Source organism: Oreochromis aureus, linkage group 8 (genome assembly GCF_013358895.1).
Source record: "Oreochromis aureus strain Israel breed Guangdong linkage group 8, ZZ_aureus, whole genome shotgun sequence".
Taxonomy (NCBI): Eukaryota; Metazoa; Chordata; class Actinopteri; order Cichliformes; family Cichlidae; genus Oreochromis; species Oreochromis aureus.
The window spans coordinates 10390089-10409404 of NC_052949.1; the positions used below are offsets into that span (position 1 = coordinate 10390089).

The 19316-nt window shown below is 40.8% G+C and overlaps 1 protein-coding gene across 1 annotated transcript; it reads right to left on the reverse strand.

Annotated features, from left to right (window-relative positions):
* Nucleotides 1-6913: 6913 nt before the first annotated feature.
* LOC116322713 (cerebellar degeneration-related protein 2) lies at nucleotides 6914-13022 on the reverse strand. Its single transcript, XM_031742861.2, has 6 exons — nucleotides 12551-13022; nucleotides 11767-11879; nucleotides 10293-10441; nucleotides 10026-10193; nucleotides 8458-8677; nucleotides 6914-8284 (listed from the first exon to the last, which is right to left on the reverse strand). Exons 1-6 carry the CDS (start codon nucleotides 12630-12632, stop codon nucleotides 7682-7684), a joined length of 1335 nt encoding a protein of 444 aa, XP_031598721.1. The 5' UTR covers nucleotides 12633-13022; the 3' UTR covers nucleotides 6914-7681.
* Nucleotides 13023-19316: the final 6294 nt, after the last annotated feature.

The following is a 19316-nucleotide window of genomic DNA, read 5'->3' on the forward strand; positions in this document are numbered from 1 at the left end:
AAGTCCAGTCTGCCAGAAAAGATCAGGTACGTCTGAAAAATGAAAATGGAGAGTACGCTGAATGAAAACTTATTGAGGTTTTAAACTCAATGACCAGTTAGACTTTGTGACTGCTGAGTATGAACATAATTCCTGGGGGGTTTGTTTGACGAGGGCATCGTTAATGTGTCTGATTTTAATGTTTACAGATAATCACAGGTGATTACAGCCAAGCAGGAATATGTGTCCAACTTTCACTAGAATTAATATAAGGAGATATTAAGGCTCTGTTAAGATTATGAAACAAGCATAATTTTCTCTTGTAACTCTGAGAGTCTGTATGGTATCATTGCCTGTCTGTTCACTGGATTGCTGAAATGAAAAGTCAGTTTGATCTGTTCTAGATCTAAATGATCCAAACTTGAGCTATAATGTTTCATAGCTGTCATATTTTTCACCTGTGTGTGTGTGTGATATGTGATTTTCTACATGCTGGCAGAGCAGCAGTTTGTGCTCATGGATGGTGACGGTGTGGAGAGACGGTGGTGTTTCCTCAGAAGAACTACCAGAGTCACAAACGGCACGAGTTCATCTCACCACCCTGACCTGCTGACTGATGCTTTTTTGCACTGCACAGAGGAAATCAACTGAGCCAAGGTTTGTCCAGTGCCGTGTTATGAAGTGTATATCTTACATCTTCTATGCTTAGATATGTTTTTCTTGACAGAGGCTCTGCAGAGGTTAGACAAAGCAGAGAAAATGAGTTGGATAAGTGGAAGAGGATGGATGGAATATTATTTGTTTGGTGCAAAGTCATTGATTGCACAAAACAGTTTATCCGAAACTGTGGAAAGACTGAATCTTGATATTTTACTTCAATTCAGGTTCATTTATATAGTATATAGCACCAAACCCCAACAACAGTTGGCTCTAAGCACTTTATAATGTAAAATAAGGACTCCACAAAAATGTAATGACGTACTGCAGCAGTATTGAATAGTGCACTGAGGTCTGACAGGACAAGCACAGAGATGAGCCTGTTGTCAGAGGACATTTGTAACACGTAAGGTTATTTGTAGTAAAAGTTAGTAAATATGAGATCAGATCGACAGAATGCCGACACATGCTTGGTCAAAAATATTATCTGGAAAAAACTCAGTATGTACAGTACTTTACAAAACTCCTTCTTACAGTTTGTCTCCAAGGAGTCCCAGTTTGTTGGATTGTTTTTCAAGTCGTCTTGAGCAACAGCTCCCCTGGCTCTCTGAAGCTCTTTCAGAGTTTTTCTTTGGACACTGGCTACCTTTCCACTCATTTCAGAGTCCAGTCCTTCTACCTGACCATGTTCAGAAATTTTTTTTTCTTTTTTGACCACTTAACATTCACCTAGGAATCATTCAAGCATAAAAATGTGTCAAACTCGAGGAAAGAACCTCTTCTAAATTATATCTTTGATTTAACATATTTATTTGTTCTCATTTCTCTCGTTGAATCTGTGAAAAATGCCAAACATAACACAGTTTGACAGTCATAAAATTGTCACACACTTGGCGGCTAAGATCAAACCCAAGCAGCAAAGTGTAACCAGAAACCTGATGTTGATGTATTTTGTGTTTTGTTGAAAATGTGTTTCAGTTTCAGGGGAGATGTGTGAACAGGATAAAATATTAAAGTATTGGATATCACCAAATTCTCAAGTTAATTGATATATTTTTTGTATTATAAGTTTTAAGAAATGTTGAAATGTGCAGCTGAAAGTTTGGACAAAGCCAGAGTCTGGTCTTTGTATTTGTTTATCATTTATGTACGGCTCCTTATACAGGTGGAGCTGGAAATATCCATGGACACAGTGAGTCCAAACTACTGTCGTAGTAAAGGAGAGCAAATCGCCCTAAATGTGGACGGCACGGGTTATGATGAAACCAACACCTACTCTGCGTATGTCCGTTTAATTATAGACTCTTCTTTGATTCAGGTCCTGTTCCTGGTCTGACTGCTCTGACAAAATTATCACAGAAATGTTTTGGCTGTTGCTGTGCCAGAGTAGAAATGGCTAAGCCGAACATCTGGAGTCTGGTTTAGTGGACATCTTATCTGAACATCTACATAATAACTTCTAAACATCCATCATCTCCCTCTTACACACAGTTTGGTTGTGCTGGAGGCAGACTAAGCAGGATATCCCACACATCCTTCTCCCCATCAGTGCTTCTCAGCTCCTCCTAGAGGATCCCGAGGCATTCTCAGGCCACATGATACATAAGAGAGGCAGTTATCTTACAAAGTGCAATTGCAGAATAGTGCCAGTAGATGGCGCCTCCCTCTTTTTTGTTTTTGAGCTACTATAAAAAGGTTTTTTCTTTATTATTATTTTTGGGTCTTCAGTAGTTAGTGCAGTGAAGAGGAGACAGGACAGCGGAGCGAGCAAGTAGGAGAACATGCTGCAAAGGGCCTCGGGCCTGACTTGAGCCTGACCACTGAATTTAGTTTTTCAGCACATGATCAATACTCTATCAATACTCTGCAAAGAAACCAGGAAACGTCTGATAACAGAAGTGTTGTCCCTTTGGCTACAAATTCAAAATTTTCAAATTAGTTTGTTTAAATATGTCAAAGAATGATGTGAGAATTTACAAAGTTCAAACCTGGTGCTGTAGGATGTCAAGATGATGAGAAAAACAACAACTGCCATGTAACAGGAAGAACAAAACCACGTAGATTCTAGAGTATAGATTCTATACTCTTGTTTTGTGTGTCCGTGTCACATAAAAAGACAAATTAAGTTTTACTTCAATGTCCTGGATTATCTCATGGACATACTACATATGTGAATTTCTGCTGGAGACACACTGGAGAAATTCCCCAAATTTGACGCCATCAGCTCCTCCCTAACTCTTCTGTTGCTCCCAATAGAACAGCTTGGCCTGAGAACACCAGCAAAGAAACTGGCTGTCAGATCTTTGCCCTCCCCCGATTGGTCAAACAGAACAAGCAAACTGGGATTCTCTCTCAGGAGTGATAAAGAAGACTTGTCAATGCATTATATTAAACAGTCAAATATTCTTGTTATAATATTGTAAATCACATTTTTCAGATTCTCTGTTTACTCAGGGTCACTTATATCACCCGGTGTTAGGTGTACTTGAAGAATGTCTCCTGACACAATGGACTCTACTACATGTGGAGAGAGGAGTGCAGGTGCTTCTCCACCTTGCACAATTATTGTAGACAACATCCTGCCAATGGTTCGACATACTCCATTTTGCAAGTGTAGCATGTTAAATCTCAGTGTGCATCCATTTGGTGTAGCTGTAGATAACACACATAAAATGTATATTCTGTACAGACCACAACTGATATCTTGAGATCGTCAAAATTGCAATTTTTTAAAAACTGTTTCAGACACACAGAACATAACAGATTTTTCTCACATTTGAACACACAAACTGAGCTCCAACCTGCTGCTGACCTTCTACCATTCATCCATTGAGAGCCTGCTGACATACTGCAGCTGCACTAAGGCTGCCCTCTCCTCTCCCTGATGGACATTTATTCCTCCCGCTGCCTCAACAGAACAACAAACATCATCAAAGACAGTTCCCACCCTGGTTTTAACTTATCCAACCCGCTTCCCTCAGGAAAGCGCTACAGGTGCATCAGCACAAAGACCGACAGACGAAAGAACAGTTTCTTCCCAAAAGCCATAACCACCCTTAACTCACACATGCACTGATCAGCACAGTCCCCCCCACTGCACTACATCTGACCCAAGTGCACAGAGTTACAAGAGAAAATTATGCTGTGATTGTGCATTTTAACTTAGTCAAAAATACCTTTGTAATTGTTTAACTTAAAGAAATGATGCAAGTTAAGACGCAAATAAGATATTTAATAATCAAAGGTTATTTTCAAATCTTACCTTGAATCATGAACTGCACTCGGTCTATCAGACTCTTCTAGGAGGCTACGCTGAATTGAATATATTATATTCTCCTTATATCTAATTCTACTCAAATCCAATCCAACTTTATTTATAAAGCACTTTAAAACATCCCTGCCTGATGGCAGAGACTCGAAATCAGCTCGTCTCACCGCTGCTATCCAAGCCTGACGTCTTCGTTTGGTAATATCAGATACACGAGATCCCTCACGTTGCTTCCAGGAGGGGAAACGATAAAAAGAGAGCCCATTTTCCAGCTTATTCCCTTCCCGATCGTGCGATCTAACATTGCAACCGACAATAGCTGATGTTTCCGTGTGCTTTCGCTCCTGTAGCCCTTTGTTTGGCCTACTAAGATGGCGCCTCGACCAAAAATCGTGGCCACGCCCCCTAACGTGACATCACGCTCCAAAGCTTTGAATGTGGAGAATGTGGTTTTTTTAAAATTTAAATAGCTACATTTGGCGGTAAGTGGTGGTGGGCCTTATAGCCGGCTCGAAATACAGAGATCGCAGGTTCGAGTCCCATGCTGCTCGGAGTTGCAGTGGAAATTGAGAATTTCATGTCTCTCTTCACTTTCTCTTCACAGGCCAAAACACCCGCTACGGAGGGGAACAGTGCTCCGGACCAGGGAGGTAGGAAAGCCCGTAGAAGCGGAATTTGCCGCTACGGAGTGGGGAGCGAGTCCGTTGTAGCGAAAAAAGCCAGGGGTCGCTCCGGGCCCTTGCTCTCCTCACACCCGTTACGGAGGGCCTCCCTGGTCCGGACCAGCGCCGTAGCTCCGCAAACGCACATAACGCACACTGCGTAGGGCACCAAATGGCCGGTAGGGCACCAAAAAAATCAGGGTCGTAAAAAATAAAAAAAGTAAACCATATTAATACTATAAATATCATATGCATTAATATGGTTAAACAATACAAAAGCAACATAAAACAATTTTCCCGAGAAAAGGGGTGAATCTGCTTTGTGCCCTGTCTCCAGTCTCCTCCTGGTGCCCCCCCCCCCACTCCCAGTGGTCTGTTCTATAATGCCTCAATTCGGTATTGGTAAACACCTGTTTGAACATGGCCTCGAAACGGCAACAGGAGTCGGGAGCGGAGAAAAGAAAGAAGAAGAGGAAGCGTGATGAAACTCAGGCGTCGCTTGCCGGTAAGGCAATGTTTAAATAATAACAATAAGAAAAAGTTCATTATTGTAGCCCTTGCTTGCACGCTCATGTCCGTCAACTCTGTGATAGCTCCTGTTAGCAGTGTTCATACTGTGTTCGCAAATGTTGCAAATGATTGATGTTGGGTAGTTTGTTTACGTTGTGGATATGAATATAGAATGGACTACTAAAAGCAACTCATCATGGTCACTCAATTGACGGTTTTCAGATAACGTTAGCAATCGTGAGACTAGCATTTCCCTCCTCAGGTTGCTAGCTGGCTAACGTCATGCATGCTACTGATTAACCTTAACTTTGGGATAGGTCAGTGATGCAGTCAAGTATTATTATCAGATTAGACAAGATTACTTTGTATGTTGCTGCATTTCAGGATATCTATAAAGACGCATATCTTATTTATGCGGCATAAATAAGATATAGGTTTCATATTACAGTGTAATATGAAACCTATATCTTCCAGTAATATATATTTCCTACTTGCGCATTTATATCAAATTATGTACAGCATGTTTATATTGCCATTTGCCATTATGAAAATCTATACATGTAAAATATAGTTAGTAATTTTAAATGTACCAGTGACTTACTTAATTTATTAGTCTTATAATGCAATTTTTCGTAGGCCTACTGTAATTCAAAATTGTATTTCTGTAAAATCCCTGAATATTTTCTCTTGTATGCAGGGTCAATGCTTAAATATGTTCAAGGAGGATCTCAAGGACAGGATGAACCATCCAGTAGTAGTGCCATCCCTGGACATCAACCACCAGCCATTGTAGACCCTGCAACAATCCCTAGCCAAGAAGAACAAGAACCATCAACCACCAGTTCAGGTACAGTTCCATACACAAGTACCACTGAGAGTCCTGTCACTGAGAGACTATCAGAAAGTGACACTGTGGAGACATGTGTGCCCCTTCAACCGATCCTGCTCTTTGGCCAGCTCACATTGTAGATGCTGATCGTGTTGAAATTGTGCGGAGAGGTCCTTTTAATGTCAGCTCTGATTTTAATTTTCCAAAGGGGCCTGAGTATTTATTTGTAACAGTATTTTTAACCTCCTTTAACCTTATTTATTTGTTTAACTGTCATGTTTGTTGTTATTTAATTAAACAAATTCCACTGAGAAATTCAAAAGTATTAATGTTTTTTTTTTTTTTTTTTTTTAAGTGGCGGGGGGGGGGGCACCATAAAGCATTTGTGCTTAGGGCACCCAAATGGCTAGCAACGGCCCTGGTCCGGACCATGCAGGGTGGGGGGGTTACTGGGAAAAGTCACATTCACCTTCTAGGGACGCAAAGGAACAAGGATTGTTCCAAGGAAGTAGATGCTCCGAGGTAAGTAGGGAGGGAGGTAGCCCGTGGAAGCGAGCTGCCCTCCCTCTTTTGTTGGTTGTTTGTAATCTAGATAAACCTAATAAACATTTACGCAATTAATGCCAAAACGTTCAGACTATTTGACCATAATAAAACTTCCATAGTTTCTCTTCTTATGCAAAGCAAACAAACACAGGATGTCCTTTCTGATCCGTAGCCTAATGCACACCTGCACCTTCAACCTACTGTAAGCACAGACTTCTTGGATGGTCTGTTATTAAAATTAAGCATTTAGAAAAATCCCACTATGTCTCTGCCTACTGTGCTGCTGGTTAAAGATGTTTACATAACCCATAAACTGTTTGTTGTGTTTTCATACCCTTGTGGGGACATCTAATTGACAATGCATTGCCTAGCCGCTCATTGAAGTAACATTAACCATGAAACAGGCAAAAAAGAGATACAGATACAGCAGTGCACAGTTATTAAGCTAAACAAGGACTCGTGAACATCGGGCAGCAGAAGCAACAGAACTGCTGCTAAGAAAAAGCTAATCATACTTCAAGACACTGTTACAGATTATATTATCAAGTACACAGTTAATATTTTGGTAAACTTTATTATAACATTCGCTTACAGCCATCTAAACTACCATAAGACAATCAAGTATAAATTCAGGAGGATAATGCATCAGTTACAAAATCCTAATATATTAGAGCACCTAAAATCACCTCTGAACTCCATCACAAATACGTCATTCATTGTATACCTATAATTAGTCAATCTTGCAATGGTGACTCTAACAAGTGCAGGAAAACTACCATCGAGAAATTCACTTTTTTGCTACAGTGGTGAGGAAAACTATAAATTATAAAGTATTTCAGCTCACATGAGCTGAAATAAAACAAACAAACAAAAAAATCCCAAAACAGAGATGGTCTTCTGTTTCACAGGTCCATAATTTCCTAATAATGATGTAGGAAATTTCCCAGAAACAGCAACGCCATTTGGAGTTAATATATAAAAGCGATTGTGATCATGTGATAATGACCCCACAGAGCTGAGACGAGATGCAGTCATTGTTTAGCTGCCTGGCCAACAACTTTTATTGCTTTTGTTCCCTTTCTGCTCAGCACCTCTGAGACGCACCGTTAACTAGAGGCTGGTGGAGCACCGATAGGCTGCTATGTTGAAGCCTATGTTGAAGCTTTTCAAAAGCTTATCAGTCTTTCATTTTTGTTCTTGTTTTTTCCCCTTTTAACTTTTTACAAGTGTTTAATTAGGCAGAGCTTTCCCAGCTGAGTGTTTCCCCCGGTTTTCAATCAGGTCTTCTTTGGTTTTCTGGATGCGGGAGAAAATTTCCCTGAAGAGTTCCTTGTACTCCGGCTGGTGAAAGTCATCCTCAAAGTCCTCCCTGTCTGTCAGAGGAGGGAATGTGGTGGCGATGAGGGATGCAGTCTGCACTGACTTGTGGCTCAGTTTGTCCTGCTCGTCTTCCTCAGAGTGGCAGCGCCGAAGCAGCTCGTCGTACTTCACCTGCAAGGCGCTGTACTGGGCGTCAACCTCGTTGAGCAGCGAGATCCCGCGATATTTCACTACCTCGGCTCGGCGCACACAGGAGCACTCGTGGTCATAGACCCTGTCAGGAGAGTCTGGCATCTGCGTCGCCTTCATCAGCCGCTCACTTCTCCAGCGCTTTAGGACCGCGGGGCTTTTAGCCAAAGATGCCTCTCCGTCATTCTCCTCCTCTGGGTTGAGGAACACTGTGTGCGGCAGCAGGCCGCGGAGGACGTCCGGCCTGTTGCATCTTGTAGAGGATTCTGATTTCCAGAGCTGGCGAAGCTCCTCCGCCTCGCGCTCCAGCTCAGACAGTCTGGCCTGATGAAGATAGACAGTTGGACAAACTCTTAGACTAGCAACCTGTCCAGGGTGCTACCCGCCACCCGTGACCTTAAATTGGATTAGTGATCAAGAAAGTGGATGGATGCAAGTCAGAAACAAATTTAAGGACAGAAGTGATAAAGAGCGAGAGATACTGGTGTCACTTTTACCTGACATCCTGCCATCCCGGCCAGCTGCTGCTCCAGCTCTGCATTTTCTCTGGCGAGCAGCTCAGCCTCTCGCTCTGCTTCTTCCCTCTGAGCACGCTCAATGGCAAACTGTGTCTGAAGAGCATGGAGGGACTGTCGCAGCGAGTCCTGCTCCTCTTCCTGCCATGATGTGGTAGACGGCTCGATATCCTTTGAGGGTTTGTCGGGATCGTAGTCGTACCTGCAGAAACAGGTGCATTTTAGACTGATTTCCATATACAGTATTTAAATAAAAGAACTGATGTGTGGATACTAAATATGAAGCTACAGCCAGCAGATGGTTGGCTACAGTCCTGACCAAAGCAGTGACTCCCAGGAGAACACCCTGTTGGCTGATAGAGACCATGTGATTTGGCTAAAAGCTCCACAGGAACCCGGTGAAAGAATCTCTAATGAGATTATTGCCTCAGCTAATCTCATCCATTATCACTTCTTTTTCATCTGTGATGCATTTACTGATAAATGTTGCTTAACAACTTAAAAGGTGGCAGTAAATGCAATTGGGAGAAGGGTCAAAGGTCAGCAGCCAGGTTGTTCAATCTGGCATTTAAAGTGACCATTTAAGCGTTTTGACGATTTAAACCGAATCTGCAGCTTCATCCATTTGTCTTGATGTGTGGGTGAAAATTTACATATATCCAAGATAATAAAGAGCTGAAATCAACAAATAAATAAATAACGACCGGTGAAAAGAAAGCACACTAAGCAAGGAATCAAGACCTTATCAGTAGCACCGGGCAGCCTGTGTGAGAGTTCATCAACTTCAGACAGATATTGAGACAGATTTGTTCTCTCAGCTTGAGACTTTGACCTCCTTTCTTCCAACCTCAACCACAGCACTGCACTCTGACTTTTTCACTGAGACTTCCTGCATGTTGTGAAGAAGCCCTGCTAACAGGATTACACACCACAGAGACTAAACTGAGGCTGTGAATGAACGCGTCACACTACAGATCAAGAACAAGTGACGGGGGCATGAAGCACGCAGGCCTCTGCAAGATAGACACGACCCGCTGCCAGGAAGAGCAGGATCAGCACAGATAGGTTAAAGCTAAAGCTGAGGGGATTGGCTTAGATCTCCTCCTGAGACCTACAAAGAGCAATTAAGGTGATTTTACCAGAGTAAAATACAAAAACACAGCAACAAGCTGACAAATTACCGTCCACAGTCTCCAGAATATATAAAATTTCACCTGTTATAGAGTTTGAAACTACGGGTGTTGATCTATCTGTTGATCATGGAGCATGTTGTGCCTGCAGCAGATGACCGTGTAATGAAATCAGTGCAGAGATATCGTTATATCAGTCGTCAATTTTGGGCAACAGTGTTTATTTTTACTTACATTTACCTCATAATTGGAGGTTTTGGCCCCTTTTACTGTGAGCGTGTAACATTAGGCGGGGAAGATGGAAAACGACATCAATGTAAACACATGTAAGCTTCAGACCCGCCTGTCTGAAGTCAGCTCTCTCGACTCCTCATTTAAGCGCCACTGATCTGTGATAATTTGTGTTTGTGCATTACCCACCTGAGTGTGTTTTGCAGCTCCTGCAGACAGGACACGCTGTAAGTGCTGCGAGGCCAGCTCTCTCTGTGCAAAGGTTTCTGAGGTGGAAAGGGACTCAGCTTCAGCTCCTCCACCTGATGCTGCAGCTCCTCCACCTGCATCTGCAGTAGCTCCACTGTTTCTGTAAGCCTGCACAGAAAAAACATAAAAATCAATGAAAACAAAGTTATTAAAAACTAGCTTTTTTTTTTTTATTTTCTACTAAGAAACTGGAGATAAATGTCTCACCCTTGGATCTTCTGCTGGGCTGCCCGGTTGTCCAGAACAAGTTTGTGGTTGCTCTGCTCCAGCTCTCGGGCCGACAGGTCAAGCTGCTCGTACACTTTTGCGTGCTGGTCGTTAACCTGTCTGAGGAGGTCCACCTGTTTTGTCAAGTACTGGAGGCGAGAGAACAAGGTGATAAGGGCTTAAAAGGAGGGACAAATCTATTAATGTTAACAGTTACACTATCAGTCATTAGCAGGTCAAATGAGCAGCTATTTTTAATGATTAAATCATTACAAAATCGCTGATAACTCATCTTTTTATGTTCGCCGTCTTCTACAGTAGCTTTGCATGATTCAGTGTTTAAAATAATTCATTATCCCGCTGACAGATATTTTAGCTCCTCTCCCTTTAAAGCCTAGCTTGAAGTTCTTTTCCAACCTCCCCTTATTGTAAGCCCACTTTCATCTGATTGGCTGCCCCTCACAAACAAAAGGTTTGAACAGCTTGTAGGTGAAACTTCTGCACCTTTAAGGAATCTTCTCTCACTGACTCAAACAGAGTCGAGAGTAGATTTGAAAAAAAAAAAAAAAAAAAAAAAAAAAAAAAATCTTAACCAAGCACTTCGAGCAGATACTCAATATTTAAACTTTGGTCATGTTTGATGTGAGGACCAACAGTAAGTAAGACAGTGTAAACATAAACCTTTAACTACTATTATTATCCACATGCTGCTATTTGAGCATTTTTCTTGCAGGTTAACAGCCCGACAATTTTATTTCCCAGTAACACCTAAATGCCTCTCTTAAGTCCCGGATTAATTGAGGACGTATTATCTAACAGGGCGCCACAGCCAGGAAACTTTCGTCATGTAATCAGTTGGCGTAAAATCAAAAGACAGAAAAAAAAGCCCCAGCTGATAAGTAACTTCACTCTGCCCGGACACGCTAACATAAACAGTCCAAAGTCAACAAGGCAAGCTGTACATTTAAAATGTGGTTTTCATGGTGCTTCATTTTATTAGTCGCCTTTCAATCCAGCGAACAGCGAGCGTAAATCAGTGAATCGATCCTAGCACTGGTCAACATTGATGTGTCTGCTGCAGGTCTTAAGAGATTAATTGTGTATGTCAGCAGTTTAATGCAGGGATGGATTTAGAGGCAGACTCCCTCCAGACTAAGCCTGTTTACTTATGTTTAGCAGGAAGTCAGAAGTCTCTTAGAAAAGGTTTTGACTCTGAGCTTGTACTGTTTTGGACCAGAGTTCAGCGAGCCTTCAGGGAGTTTGAAGGTCAAAGGGCACATGTCTGTCCATCCCCAGAAGAATAAATGGCTGTGTACAGCAACATGTTTCGTTTTAAGTAACACCCTGAAAGCATTAAAGAGGAAATCAGTGCTGCGTGAGAGAAGCAGGTTCATCTCTTGATGTTTTCACCACAGCCTGGTCTAATGAGAGCTCTGTTTAGGAGTATACTTCGTGAGAGAAGGGAGGTATTTACCTCGATCTCCTGCAGTTGTTCCTGGTTGGTGGAGTACATCTGCTTGAGCCCCTGCTCCAGCTCCCTGTTCCTCTCCAGAAGGGTCTTCCCCAGCTCGGCTGCCAGCTGCAGGTCTGCAGGAGACATGAAGAGAGGTGAAACCACAAGTCCTTCAGCATTCATGGCTCAGCACTAATGGTGAAGGAGACCTGACAAGCAGCTTTCAGAGGTGCTGTTGGTGTTGGCAGCAATCCAGTAACACAAAGCGTCTCTTTAGAAACTCAATTAAGGGAACGATAAAGGCATGCACTTTTACATTAACACGCGAAGCTCTTTTTCACTCTACCTGGACAAAACCACGATAAAATGTGAAGGTAATTTTTGCACACACAGGCACACAAACCCACGGCCACTAGCGTAAAAGCAGCCCGTGCAGGCAGAAAGGATGAATAAAGTCAAAGGCACGTTCAGGCAGAGCGTTTCTGTTTTTTCCCCCCACTTTGCCGCATATGTGAGTGTGCTGCTGACTCCTGGATTTTCTCGCACCCTTCCAGGACTCGCAAAATTTCCACTAAATCAGACTTCAGACTAAATAAACCACCCCGACTTAAAACCCACAGAAATTGATGAAAATATTGCCCGTGCATATTTTAAAAATTACTTATAATGCCATTCATATATTAAACACCGCGCATCATTATCAGCTGTAACAGCCCTGTAATTCTCTGCCTGCAGGGTAAATAAAGACTAAGTGCGAATCTTTATCTTTAAGCACTGAGACACAAAGACTGAAAGGAAACTGTACCATGTTCAAGGTCTTGCTTGTCGTACCACGGTTCCTCCTCCTTTATCTCAAATTCTTCCTCCACAATCATGTCTGTAAGCATCCTCGGGATTTTATTTTAATCTATTTAATCAGTCAAACTCTTTAAGGATTTATCTACATTAAAAACATGAAACACTATGAAAAAGGATTTTGATATACGAAGATAACCGGTTCAGTCAGCGTCCTCTCCCCCCTACAGCCGGTACCGGTGCGCGCTCATCATAGGACAGTCTTACTTCCAGCTCACCGCTCATGAAATCGTCTGCGCGCAGGACCGCTTTCCGGTTTGGCTTTTCAGATTAAGTGTTGCACCAAGACACCAGAAAAAGAAGACGACAGCGTATAAAATGTAAAAATACAAATATGTTAAAGAAAGAAAGAAGAAACAGATAAACAGCAAGAGAACAAAAGATAAAAAGTAAAACCTAAAGTACAGTAATGGGCTCATGATCAGCAGGTATGACCTTTAGCAGAAACTTATAAATTTGGGTTGAAAAACTAAATCTTGTTATTGTGGAATCTGTCAATAACAGATGAAAAAGCAACAGGAACGTGTGCGGTCTGGATGTTAACTAATTTGAGAAAAAATGATTCCTCTATATTTAAACGTCAGTGGCGTAGTAATGTCTGGTTAACAAAGGTAAAACAAAATTGTGCTTTTATTGTGAAGATTAGCACCCGTGATTTCCGGCATCAGGTCGCCACACCTGCTACTCCGAGTTTGGTCCGCCAAAGATGAACAACAACCACACGGGGGCGCTGCAGAAACATGACAGCACGAAGGTAGAACCGCAGAAATACCGTAGGTTAATGATCTGCGGTCATCATTGAACAGCAGATCTCATGGACTCTTATTTACAAGCATAACTTTAGTCCGATATAAAAGAAAATCTCTCTTCTTAGATAGTTGGTTTAGGAACAATATTATTTTAGTTAACCAGTTATTCGATTCAAATGGTATGCTTTTCTCCAATGAAGAATTTTATTTACATTTCAATTTAGCTATAAATCGTGATGATTATACTAACGTATTTGGCTCTATACCTTCAGGGGTTTGTATGCTTTTTAAGAATAAACCTAATATCCCATCAGACCACAGGCCATTGGCATCTCCAATACAAACTGTTGGTAAGATATGCTTTTCTAAGCATTCAAAAAACAACAATAAATCTATCAGATATTTATTTCAGAATAGTATAACCACGCTACCATATGTAATTTTTTTCTGGAACCGGTTGACTGATGATATTATGTGGAACGAATAAAAATAAAATAAATTAATACACAGAATTTACCCATCTAAAGATGATCTTCAAAGCAAATTCAAATTAGACATTAATGCAAACTGTAGCTTTTGTAAGACTTGCAAGGAATCCACTGTACAACTTTTTTGGTTTTGTCCTCTTGTACAAGACTTCTGGCAGAGATTATGTGTTTTTATCTCAGAAAATGTATTTAAAGGATTTGCTCTGTTTTGGAAATATGTATTATTTGGTCTCCACAAAAACCAAAGACAATTCAACAATGATAACAGGTATATGATTAATGTGTTAATCTTAATGGCTAAATTTCATATTCATAAATCCAGATGTTTAGGAAGACATCCCTCCTTTTATGTATACTCCTGTGAGCTTTTGCAATATCTAAATTCAATTAAGAATTCTTCTAACCCTAAAGCTATAAAAACTATGTATGTATGTAAAAAGATGAAGATCCTTCAATCTCTTCGCTTTTTGGCTTAATCAGTTAAAACTTCTCCCCCTAGCGTATGTGTAATGTAGGTTCTGAATAATGTTTGTTTGTTTGTTTGCTTATGGTTTACAATTTCTGCAAGTACAACACCTTTTATGTAATACTGTTTAATTCTACTTTTTATTGTACTAATCTTGAAATAAAGGTTGGCAAAACCCCCCAGGAGATCAGCTTCTGCGCCTGCGCTGTTTTGACCAGCAGCTACGCGTTTCCATAGCAACCAGAACCGACCGTACCATTGTGGTTTAACTGAAGTGGTTGAAAAACGGTTCTTATAATTTTATTTTGTCTTTTCCTTTTAATTTTATTAATTTTATTTATTCATTTCTTTAGTTACTTATGTTTATATTAATTTCATTATCTGTCTTTTATATATTGAAATACAGCCTGTATTGGTATTTTCTCAAGTTGGAAAAAGTCTTTGAAAATGTTGCCATATTTGTTATACTTGTTACATTTGTTTAATTAATAAAAAAAAAAGGTTCTTCTTGTAAGTCGAAGGTTATTATTATTTATTTATTTTAATGGATGATTAATGGATGATATCACATAAAACTAATCCATTACAACTGAAAGTGCTGCAATTAAAAATGCATTCTGTTAGTCAGTGATATTAAAAAAAAATCTTGATAATGATGAAAAATATGCAGTATTTAACATTTAAGCTCCACCAAGTGTAGGAGTGTTTATCCTCACCATTTCTTTAATTCATCCCATTTAACAAGCTGATTGTGTGTGTTATAGAAAATCCCGATTTACAACTGTCAACAAACAAACAAAAACTTTCCTGTAAAACCGCAGAAAACTAAATAAATTAGCCTTAAGCCTAGCTATCATAAAACATAAGTCCACTGTGAGTAAATATGTTTTTAAACTGTTCATTTCAAATAGAAGCATCTGACTTTTTTACTCTACATCTCACTGAGTGTCCTGTTTCTTACCATCAGATGGTGGCAGTGTAGTTTCATAATTTAGTTTAAATCCCTTGCTTGACAAGCATGACATATACCAGACATGAAAGTCCTCATTTAAACCAGACAAAGACGATACATGCACGCTGATTTGTAATAAATTGTTTATTTGAAAACATCAAATGAACTAACCAAGCTCTAATAAATGAACACACCACAGAGAGCTGATCCACAGTGTACACAAAACAAGCATTTGATCAGCCCTGAAGTCAAAAATCAGTTTTGTTATTGGATGCAGAGGATGAAACATTCTCCATGATTTCTTTTGGGAACCATCCTGCCAGCTGGTTATAAATAATAGTTTGATGTGAGATGATGATGACGAGTACAGCTTCAGCGCCTTCACCTTGTATATCCTCCTATCCAAACAGGTTTTCTCTTTATTTAGTAAAATAATGTGAATCTTTCATCTGTTTAATCACTGTTTCTACTATTGTGCATAAAACAGATGAAACAACAGTATATGCTGAATGACTTTGAGACCTCAGATGGATTCTTTTTTATGGCTGTATAGCAATATTATGCACATTGCATATGTTGTAACAAGCCAATAACAGCAGACAGTTGCACAATATATTATAATGTAGTTAAAAAAAATCAGAAGTACACCTTAAGCCCAAAAGTATAAGCACAGCCAAATAAAATATGTAGACACTTATTATGTAATCATGAAAATAGCTCCAAACCAAAGTACATAGACGAAGGAACAGACATGATAAACCTTTTATGTTTTTAGTGTCTAGTTTACATTAAATAAGATCCAATTTGCATGACAGAAACAGCTAACAGTAATCCACAGATTTGCTCTGCAGCTTCCTCTATACAAAGCTCTTTGAACTTAGATATAACCAAACAAACCTGGTTTCAGTATTTCTGTGTCGGTGAGGGGAACCTTGGTCACTGTACAAGGAACAATATATTGATTATATTGTATTATAGTATTATATCTATACATACACCCACAGGTCACTTTGTCAGGAAATCTTTTTTTTGTTAACCTAAATATTTAATCAGCCAATCCCATGGATGCACTGAATACATTTACGCATATAGACATGGAGTATTCAGAAACTGCTGATCTGCTGGGATTTTTCCGACACTACCATCTCCAGGCTTTACAGAAAGTGATCTAAAAAAGACAAAAAATATCCAGTGAGCAGCAGTTCCCTGAGCAAAAATGCCTTGTTAATGTCAAAGGTCAGAGGAGAATGGCTAAGCTGCTAATTAGAGCTAATAGGAAAGCAAAAGTAAATCGTTACAACCCAGGTACAACAAGTCAAACCTTAAAGCAGATGGGCTACTACAGCAGCACTGCATGCCACTCAGCTAAGAAATGGAAACTGAGGCTACATTTTCCACAGGATCATCAAAATTAACAACAGAAGATTGGAAAAATGTTGGTCTGATGCGTCTCAGTTTCTCCTGCAACATTTGGAAGGTGGTGTCAGAAGAAGCACAAGGATCCACCATTGCTTGTATAAATTGTTCAGCCTTTTGCTGATTTATAATGGTGTGGGGGATATTTTCTTTGCACACTTTGGACCCCTTAATACCCTTTAAACGCCACAGGCAGTCTGAGTATTGTTGCTGCCCATGTCCATCCCTTTATGACCACAGTGTATCCATCTTCCTGCTTTTAGCAGGATATCAAATATCACAAAGCTCAGATGATCTCAGAATTGGTTTTTGAACATGTCAATGAGTCCACTGTACTCAGATGGCCTCCACAGTCCACAGTTCTCAATCCAGTGGAGCACCTTTGGGATGTGGTGCAACAGGAGATTCAGTCAGTTGCAGCATCTGCTTCTGTTGAGGTAAAGATCGTGAGTGAGATGTTAGGCTTCAAATGCTAAGGGTAATTAGCACATGGGTGTAAGTTTAACAAGTAAACTGAGAAAAATTCTAATAAAACTCTCATGTTGACAGTGCAATTCATTCATCAGCCATCTGCACAATACTATCCATGAGTAAACATCCTAATTACTACGTGTCATTTTAGCCAGGCAGCTGAGTCAGAGGAAGTTTTATTCCAAGATTGTGTGAGCAGTCGTGAGGCCGGAGAGCTCGCTGATTGTGCTAGCCGTCGTAGCAGAAGTCACACTGTCACGTCTCAGTGCCTCCTCAACCCCAGGCAAGATTATTCATGCAGGTTGAGGATTAGTTGCAGTAACATCATAAGCTTTTTCCTTTAAGGCCTCTTAGCTCCAGCCCTTTCATCTTCAACGTGCTCTCGCTTTTTTGCGCTCCACCCTCAGCATGTTCCCTCTCTCCCCATCCAGCCTCCACCATCCTCCTGATTTCTGTGTCTCTGTTCTGTGGCTGTCAGCGAGATGAGAGCAACGGCAGAGCAGGAAGCAGGGGCTCTCGGCGGGGCTTCGGATGCTCAGAGTGATACAAAAGCTGTGATCTCCTTTCTGCAAAATCAACACGGCTTGTGTTTCTCCAATCTGCACTTACACCCGTGTTTTTTTTTACTTTTATGTTGATGCCGTACTGCCTTTTACATTTTATGGGGTGTGAAATATCAGAACAGCAGAATGGGACCCCATGCGCTCGTTCAGCCTGGCCTGTTGTCTTATCTCCCTGGCAGAAAACGATTAGAAGAGCATCTCAGACTAGATTTCCACTCATGTTTTCTGTGTTTCAGTAAAGGGAAGCAGCACAATAATAGCTCCGCAAATAAAGGAAAGTCAGATAAACTAATGGGGTTGAGGGGGGGGGGATGAAATATTACAGTCAAGAGTGAAGGCAAACAAGATGATTGCCACTGTGCTCACCACCCCATTCACATATTCCTCCTCATCCCTGCAGCGATCTGGGTTAGTAATGATGTTTCTTGCTGCCACAGCGTGGAAGTAGTGACATTAATGGGCGACAGCAAACAGTAATGAGTCGTTAAAAGAGAGATTTGGAGCTTTACTGATCCGTTTCCATACCAACTGTCCTGGCTGTGGGGATTGGATCCTTTCAGTCTTTGGGAGTGGGGGGTGTAATGGGATTTGAGGAAGTGCTTGTGGGAAGAACCTCAACACAAAAACACACATATAATACATACTGTATGCTGACTGTGTGCATGTGTGTGTGTGTGCGCGTGTGCTTGTTTTAAGGTAATCTTCAAAGCTCTGGCTTTCAGCAGAAATCCTCCCTGACAGGCGGAGAGAGCAGAGAGCCTGCAGCGATTTTAATTTGTTGTGATTTCTTATTTTCTTTTCCGCTTCCTCTTTCTTCTTGCCTTTTGTTCTGGACACATGCACAAACAGCCAAGGATGGGGAGATATACTGGTGCGGAGAGGACTGTTGCCGTGACAACAAGGCGTTTGCAAAAAAAAAAAAAAAAAATCACCATGATGCCAACTCTCATGCAGGATCGCATATGGGAAGACAAAGACGGTGGCAGAAGCCATCCGCGCGTGTGTTTAAAGAAGATATTACTTTTATATTACACTGGTTCCTCCATGTTGTTTACACGGACAGGATGCAATAAACAGAAAATGATAAATGGGAGAAATGAGGGGGAAAAGAGAAGGAGAGATAACATGGGGAGAGACAGATGACGATTACGATAAGAGAAATTGGATTTGTCTGAAAGATAACAAAGTGTTATCACTGAACAGCAACATCAAAGCAATCGCTGGCTGGGAAAACTATGAAACTTTAAAGAAAAAAAGTTAATTTCATAAGCAATCTCCCAGCCTGGGGCTCGTGGGTAAAACAAAACTCTATGAAGTAGATGAATTTAACTAATCTCTTTCCCACAGCTTCAGGGGGATCACAGAGGCACAGGGATAGAAAATCGCCCAAGTGCCTGATTTGGTGCTGAAATTTTATGAAAAAGAGACATCTCATGGCTTTGGTTCGGTTTTGCCCTGCTTTTGAATCAAGATCCAGAGAAACTGTAGAGTCTGAGGATGAGAAGAAAGGTTGAAAATAATGACTGGCAGCTGTCTCCTGTTCAGATGTTTTCTGGTGTTTGCAGATGAAAAGCGACATGGCTGATGTTGCATCAATGCGCAGCGCTGACG